Below are 8,558 nucleotides of genomic sequence, written 5' to 3' on the forward strand. Positions count from 1 at the left end.
CGGTCTGCCGAGAAAGCGGCAGAGTCCCGTATGGAGGTTCTTTGAGTACAAACACCTGCACACGACCACAAGGTAATTAACACACACAATCCAGCTACACAAGCATAAATGCGGACATGAGGTCGGCAACTTCTGTAGGTTGTGTACAGAGGCCGCAAAGACCCTGCAGGTTTAATTAGCGAGCATCTAACCAAGCTAGCTCCAAAACAGAAGCAGCTTCAGGCGGTGAGAACATCAGGATGCAGATGGATTTGACCTTTGACTCCTTCAAAGAGTTTGTTTTTGTTTAACACCACATGTAGGCGTTATTAATCTGCTGCACTGATGCTGAAGTTTATTGTGGAGTTTATTGTAGAATTTATTGAGTTTGGGAGTGTTTTGTTCATTTCCTCATCTGGAAGAACGAATCATTTATACTTCTGCAACGTGCCTTTATTACTATTACCTCTAGGCAAGCAGATAAACACACAACACGTCTCTAGTTGTTCTCTTACATCCAGCTTAACCTTCTTCTTCTCTTTATCTCCACCTATCAACCTCAGTCTCTAGGAATAGATACTACCACCTTGTGGCACGATATGAAATTGCATCAGTTACAATAACATCTGATCATCACATCCTCCTTTCTTAATTTTTTTTTTTTTTTAACTTCTATAACATTAAACATTTGTGCCTTAAACCATAACTACAAATACTAAACAATAACCTCAGCATTTTCTTTTTTTTTTTTTTTTTTTACAAATCCAGTCTTTGAGGTTTCTTGATCTCTCTTGCAGATCTTCTGAGTGCAGGCTCACTCTCAGTGTTCATTTTGATACAGTCTGTGTCATTTGGAGATATGGTTTCCCTGTCACTTTGAGTGTCAGTGACTTTTGGATCAGGCTCTGATGTTTTCAGAAGACTACGTCGATTCCGACGAACGACTTGTCCGTTTTCAGTCATCACATTAAATGACTTTGGAGCCACTTCCTCCAGAACAATGGCTTTGGTTTTCCATCCATCATGATCCTCAATCCTGACTGTGTCATCAGTCACCAGAGGTGGAAGTTGCTTGGCTGTTCTGTCATAAAACAACTTTTGCTTTACCTTTTGTCGCTGCAGTTTCTGATGTATCTTTGGATACTTTTCAGGCTTGGTATAGCTTGGTAGTGTGGTACGCAGCTTTCTGTTCATCAGTAGCTCAGCAGGTGATAGTCCACACTCAAGCGGTGATGTTCTGTAGCTGAGTAAGGCAAGGTATGGATCTGAGTCACTGTCTGCAGCTTTCTTCAGAAGCTGTTTGAGAATGTGGACACCTTTTTCTGCCTTACCGTTTGACTGTGGGTATAACGGGCTGGATGTCACATGCTTGAAGTCATACTGCTCTGCAAACTTCTGCCATTCTCTGCTACTGAAACATGGTCCATTATCACTCATCACCATGTATGGGATACCATGTCTGGCAAAGATGGATTTTACATGTGTTATGACACATGATGATGATAAGTTTGAGAGCAATGCCATTTCAGGGAAGTTTGAATAGTAGTCAATGACCACTAAGTAGTCTTTGCCTTTGGCATGAAATAGATCCATTCCTACTTTGTGCCATGGTGCTGTTGGTGTTTCTGCTATCACCATAGGCTCTTTGATCTGCCTGTTGCGATACTTTTGACATGTTACACATCTGCTTATCAGACTCTCAATGTCTCTGTTTATACCTGGCCAAAAGACTGTCTCTCTTGCCCTTCTTTTGCATTTTTCAATCCCGAGATGACCTTCATGTACTCTGGTAAGTATCTCTTGTCTCATCTTTTGCGGAATGACGATTTTGTCCTGTTTCAGCAGCAGCCCATTAACCACACTCAGTTCTCCTCTGATGTGGTAGAAGAGTGGACATGAACCAGCGGGCCAGCCATCTGACATGTTTCTGATGACATGTTGCAGTTCTGTGTCTTGTGCAGTCTCATCTACAATTTGCTTGGATTTCATGTCTGACACAGGAAGCAGAGCAGAGACCATGTTTATATGAGTTTGAATGTCGTCTTCTGTTGTACTCACATTTCTCCCTGTGGGTGCTCGTGAGAGTGCATCTGCAATTATCAGGTGTTTTCCTGGTGTATACACCAATTCAAAGTCATATCTCAGCATTCTCATCATTAGACGCTGAATTCTTGGTGACATTTCATTCAGATTCTTCTTGATGATAGAAACTAGTGGGCGATGATCTGTTTCTACAGTGAAGGATGGTAAGCCATATATGTAGCTGTGGAACCTCTCTAAGCCGAAAACTAATCCTAGGCATTCTTTTTCAATTTGAGCATAGCGACGCTCACTTTCTGTCATGGACCTGGATGCGTAGGCTATAGGTTTCCAATGCTCACCTTCAGCTTGCAGGAGTACCGCACCAATTCCATCTTTGGAGGCATCCGTTGACACTTTGATCCCCTTCGTTGAGTCATAAAATGCCAACACAGGTGCAGTTGTCAGCGTTCTTTTGAGATTTTCCCACTCCTCTTCATGCTGTGCTGTCCACTTGAACTTGTGCTCCTTATGCAGGAGCTCACGAATGCAGGATGTTTTTGCAGACAGATTGGGAATGAATTTACTGATGAAATTCACCATTCCCATTATGCGTAGCACTCCTGTCTTGTCTGTGGGCCTTGGCATGTCCTGTATTGCATTGATTTTTTCATGGTCAGGCTGAATACCTTGTGCAGAAAGCTTGTCTCCCAGAAAAACAATTTCTTGTACTCCAAACTGACATTTGCTCTTGTTGAGCTTGAGTCCATACTGTCGTACTCGCTCAAGTACTCTTGTCAGTCTCTCCTTGTGTTCTTGCATTGTAGAGCTCCAGATGATTATGTCGTCCACATAAACTCGGACACCTTCCAGTCCTTCAATTATGTGCTCCATTGCTCTGTGAAATATCTCAGATGCTGAGATTATTCCAAAAGGCATTCTTAGGAAGCAGTACCTGCCAAATGGCGTATTGAAGGTGCAGTACTTGGTGCTGCTTTCATCTAGTTTTAACTGCCAAAAACCTTGTGAAGCATCAAGTTTTGTGAAATATCTGGCACCTGTCATTTCACTGGTTATTTCTTCACGCTTAGGTATTTGGTAGTGTTCACGTTTGATGTTCTCGTTTAGATCTTTTGGGTCCATGCATATTCGCAGTTCACCATTCTTTTTCTTTGCACACACCATGGAGTTTACCCAGTCAGTAGGTTCTTCAACCTTTCTTATCACCCCCAGTGTGGTCATTTTGTCCAGTTCCTTCTTTAGCTTGTCTTTCAGAGGTACAGGTACTCTTCTAGCAGCATGCACTATTGGCTTAGCATTTTCTTTAAGCACAATTTTGTATGTGAAAGGCAAGGTGCCAAGTCCTTTAAACACATCTGCAAAACTGTGAACTATGCTGTCAACAGAGTCATTTGGTGTATTCACTTCTTTGTTGATGAGATACACTCGTCTTACCAGTCCAAGATCTTCACAGGCTTTGTCACCAAGCAGGGATTCACACTCCTCAGCAACAACAGAAAAGAATAAGTGGTGCACTTTGTTTTTCACTCTCACTTTTAGTCTGCATGTGCCAAAACTTTCAATCCTTTGTCCATTGTAGTCTTTTAGAGCAGATTTTGTTCGCTGTATTCTGGGCTTTTCTCTCAGGCCTTTGATGTCAGATAAACTGATCAGATTTGCTTTGGCACCAGTGTCTAGCTTTAATGTGACAAGTGTCCCATTTACTATCAGTGGTACTGTCCATTTGTCTTCTATCATGGTATTTCTGTCTGTGTCTGGCTCATCTTCATGATTAACAAGACCAACAAAAAAAGTTTCACTGAGATCAGTGTCTTCAACTGTGTTTATTGATCGGCTTTTCTTTTCTTTCTCACTTTTTGAGAAGCACTGCCTGGTATAATGGTTCTTCCTCCTGCATAAAGAGCAGGTCTTACCATAAGCTGGACATTGTTTGGGCATGTGCTTTGAGCCACACCGTTTGCAGTCAAAGCTCCTGTTGTCGGACCGCGGCTGTGTGCGCCTCCCGCTCTGGCTGGAAACTGCTCCCACAGTAACGCTGTCACTGACTGCCGTCGCGCCCATCTCACTGAATGTCTTGACATGCTGTTGTGATAACTCACACGCTTGACAGATCCTTATGGCTCCTTCCAACGTCAGCTCAGTTTCCCTCAGAAGCCGTTCTCTGACTTTTTTGTCCACCACGCCAAACACGATCTGGTCACGGATCATGGAGTCACGTAATATAGCAAAGTTGCAAGTCTGTGCTTTGAGCTTCAGGTCTGTCAGAAAGCTGTCAAAAGACTCGCCTCGCTGCTGAATTCGCGAGCGAAAAATGTATCTCTCATACGTCTCATTCTTCTTAGGAGAACAATGGGCATCAAACTTTTCAATAACCGTGTTAAACTTCTCTTTATCACTGGGATCGTCATATACGAACGTGTTGTACACTTCAATAGCTTGAGGCCCTGCTATCGTAAGCAGTAACGCTACCTTTCTTGCATCTGGCTTGGTTTCAAATCCCAGGGCCGCGATATACAGCTGGAATCGTTGCTTGAAGGCACGCCAGTTGCGATCGACGTTTCCCGTTAGCTTCAAACTCTCTGGCGGTTTGATAGAATCCATATCGTTGTCCAGAATGCCCCTCAGGTTAGATTTTTTACTCCTGGTACCATGTTTTGTTCATTTCCTCATCTGGAAGAACGAATCATTTATACTTCTGCAACGTGCCTTTATTACTATTACCTCTAGGCAAGCAGATAAACACACAACACGTCTCTAGTTGTTCTCTTACATCCAGCTTAACCTTCTTCTTCTCTTTATCTCCACCTATCAACCTCAGTCTCTAGGAATAGATACTACCACCTTGTGGCACGATATGAAATTGCATCAGTTACAATAACATCTGATCATCACAGGGAGTTCATGTTTTTCTTTGTTTCTCCCTGTTGATGTTCATGTGTGTCCTTAATATTACACAAATTTAGCATGTCTTGTGAACAGTTGGTTGTTGACTATATTTCTTTAAACTGTATCTTTTGTCAAGTTTTCATTACACAATAGTCACTTTTGCGCCTTGAATCTTGCACCTGATCAGGTATGAAAATACTAAAACTAATACTGAAACTAACTGAAACTAACTAAAACTAAGCATGAAACCAAAAATAAAAACTAATAAAAACGAGCAAAACCTCTCTGAAAACTAATTAAAACTAACTGAATTAGAGAAATAAAAGTAAAAACTAACTAAAACTAAACTATAATGTAAAATCCAAAACTATTATAACCCTGGTCGTACGTGTGAGAGGTAAGCCCATCTGATCCGGTTTCGACTGTAAAATGGTTCGAGCAGCACAAGACTGCAGCACCTCCGTCATGCTGTTTGCCGCTTTCGCCACATCCAAGATGGCGCCGACGTTGACGTACGAGTCAGCGCTCAATGCGGCGTTTACGTATGAATGATAACCCGAACAAAGGTTAAACCTTACCTGTAAAAACAGAACGGTCGGGATTTACCAAAACAGCGCTCTGACTTGATATATATGAAGTTATGTAGGACCAATGAACTTACTGAAAGCCTCCTCCACCCTGCTGATTGATGCGCAAGTGGTGTCACATCAGCTAACCCTGGGTTTGAGCATGCGCAGTGGTCGTGAACGTCAGCTATGAGGACGTCAATTTATCAGATTAATCAGTATATGATTACTGACAGCTGCCTAACTGCTCAGTGAGTCACAGTCTTCATTTCTGTACAGCCTCGTCACCACAGCCACCAGTGCCCTGCTCTGGATTCATAAAATAATCATGATCATATGTGGGAAACCCTGAGCGGTGAGGCCAAAAAACACCAGTGATGGTGAGATGAAGCTTCGTGAAGCATTGAAGCTTTCCATTCAATCTGTGAACCCATCGGTCGAAGCTTCACGGTGCTTCATTTATTCTACTGCGCCATCAAGTGGACAGTCAATGTAAAACAGGCAGACTAATTATAGTCACACCAAGGCTTCGGTGCGTAAAGCTTTGAACAAAATAAATGATTTTTGTGATGGTAATAAATAAATCCTGAACTAACTATATGTTCCAGGAAGCATGTTCAACAAGTTGAATATAAAAACATAATCCGAGTTGATCAACTCTGAGATCAGCAACTCTGAGAACAGCTGATCAGAATCAGTTCAATCAACTCCGATGGATGAAGGATCGCACGTGTCAGTGTGGAGCATGACGAGTCAGTTTAATCAGCCTGACCCACTCTGTCAGCATCATAGACAGGATAAAAGTTTATTTAAAAATGTATCATTTCTGTTATCATGTCTGCTGTCATCATTTACACAACCTGAATCTCCATCAGATGAAGCTGAATCCTAATTTTACATTTGATTTATAAAATCTAATTATTCAGCCTGACGGACAAACTGCAGGAGACAGAAAGTGAAGATAAAACTGTGGAGAAACAGCTCAGAGTTTACTGACCGACCTGTGTGTGAGAGACTGCGACAGCAGCAGACCCCGGGGGCAGAGCTGACCTCAGGTCAGTTTGTTACTTAACAAAAACTGTTTTTGCTGCAGTTTATAACAGTTCAGTTTATGGCCATTTAATTGTTTAGATAACTATTCGGTTTAAAATGGAATCTATTGATGGAATAGCAACTTCACTTTATTCATTGTTTTATTGAGAATTTCATTATTTCTGGCATTACTGGATAAAATGATTTACAGAAAATCTACTGTAATATTTCTGGTTTAAGCATTTCTGATCTGATCTAAAATCAGCTTCTGATAGATGACGACTCTCTGACAGCCACAGCAGAGCTGTTTCCCTGAGTTACTCTCAAAGGTCAGAGGTCAGTCACAGTTTCATATTTAGCTGGAAACATTCAGGGAAGCTTTCCAAGTCTGTAATGAATGTAAAGTTTTACCAATAAAATCAAACACGTTATAATAAATGTCTCAGATTTATAGGTTTGAAATATTTCAGTGCAGTTTTGAGAGGATAAGAAATTTTACATGAAGAATGCTGATCATGTTGGGAAAATGAATCCATTATGAACGTATCCGGACTGGATGAGCTGGAAAATGACTGGAGCCTGAACTGGATCTGGATCCAGTCTGAATCCTTGATCCTGATCCGGTTGGATCCTCGTGCTGTGCAGGTGGACTCGGACACAGCCTGTGGATCTGTTATAGAGCCTATGATCATTGATTTAGGTGATTTTCAGTGGAAAATATGTCGAGATTCATACTCTGAATTTCATACGTGCTGACATTTCAGTCACTTTAAATCCATTTAGTTCAGTTTTGAACTTTTAAAATAATTTCAGCCTCATCTTCACTCAAACATTCCCATCATCTCCAGGATCCAGACATTTTTCCATCAGTGAGCTTTTACAACACGACCAATGATTGATCATTGATCACTGATCAGTGTGTTCTGTGTCAGCAGCTTCATCCAGATCAGTGTGATGTAACAGTGATGCTACAGTAACTACAGTAAATGTTTCAGAGGAACTGACTGACAGTCTGACTGCTGCAGCTGCCTCATTATAAATCCGTGACATCATCGCCGTCTCCGTCCTTACAGCCTGTTGACGAGTGAACAACTGTAAAAGCTTCATGTTACAAAAACAACAAACTAACGTCTAACTGGGATTTCAGTGCTTGTAGAAACATAAACGTCTGCAGATGAATTCGCTCCTCTGACGCTCTGACAGCCACTTTATGAAGGAGGAAATGAATCAGTGTCAGACAGGTGGTTCAGGTGCAGCAGGAGGGGCGGAGTCAGAGAGACACTCAGAGGTTGTTGGATAAAATCTGCCAGGTTAGGTTGACACAGTCTGTTACCATGGTAACTGACTCAGAGTTGGAGTTAGCTCTTTCTGGAACAGTTTCCTCATTTTAGGGTTACAAACCCAGAGCTGTAGCAAAACCTGCTTCCTGGAACAGGTCTTTATGATACAATGTTGGGGTTAGGAGGGAAAGTGGCAATAAAGTGGGGAGCGAGTTGTGATGTGAATGTGATTGTGTTACTTGTTTGTAACTGGGCTCACTAGGGACATTTTATTTATTATTTTTTATTTAGAAATAACAGCTTTGCCACAGGTGGTTTCTTTTGTTTGAAATGATTTCGCCTGCTTTCACAGGGCCAGTGGTGCAAAAAGTGGGTATGCACTATATGGAATGCATCGGGGCACCGCAGAAGAGGGGGGGCACCAAAGTGATGCAGGGAAATTATTTCTGTAGTTGGCATTTTCTGTATTTAACAGCCGTGCAGATCAGCTCAAAATGTTCCCAGACAGGGAAAATGTCCTCTTTCTGCCTGGTTCCATCACCAAAAAAGAAGCAGCTCAAATAGACTGCAAAACACTGCGTAATAGTCCCCAATACCACAAACTGTGAGGGGGGATCCATTGCTTTTCACTGCCCGTTATATTTTGAATCACACACCAAACCTGCGAATCGTTTCCTGAATCAGTCGCGTGGTACGTGGCACAGACACAAGCCTCGCTAAGCGCTTCACAAAAGTCTCCCTCAATTACTCGATACATGCTTCGAAGTATCGACAC

General features: G+C 42.0%; 1 protein-coding gene across 2 annotated transcripts; it reads right to left on the reverse strand.

Moving 5' to 3' along the window:
• Window positions 1–414: 414 nt before the first annotated feature.
• On the reverse strand, window positions 415–4,906 carry LOC115791163 (uncharacterized protein K02A2.6-like). Of its 2 annotated transcripts, XM_030745290.1 has the most exons (2): window positions 1,450–4,906; window positions 1,202–1,364 (listed from the first exon to the last, which is right to left on the reverse strand). In XM_030745290.1, the coding sequence occupies exons 1-2, from the start codon at window positions 4,618–4,620 to the stop codon at window positions 1,341–1,343; spliced, it is 3,195 nt and encodes a 1,064-aa protein (XP_030601150.1). In that variant the 5' UTR covers window positions 4,621–4,906; the 3' UTR covers window positions 1,202–1,340. The 2 variants fall into 2 exon arrangements, with proteins under 2 accessions (XP_030601149.1, XP_030601150.1); XM_030745289.1 differs by having other exon boundaries at window positions 415–4,906.
• Between the last annotated feature and the right edge of the window lie 3,652 nt (window positions 4,907–8,558).

Source organism: Archocentrus centrarchus, chromosome 13 (genome assembly GCF_007364275.1).
Source record: "Archocentrus centrarchus isolate MPI-CPG fArcCen1 chromosome 13, fArcCen1, whole genome shotgun sequence".
Taxonomy (NCBI): Eukaryota; Metazoa; Chordata; class Actinopteri; order Cichliformes; family Cichlidae; genus Archocentrus; species Archocentrus centrarchus.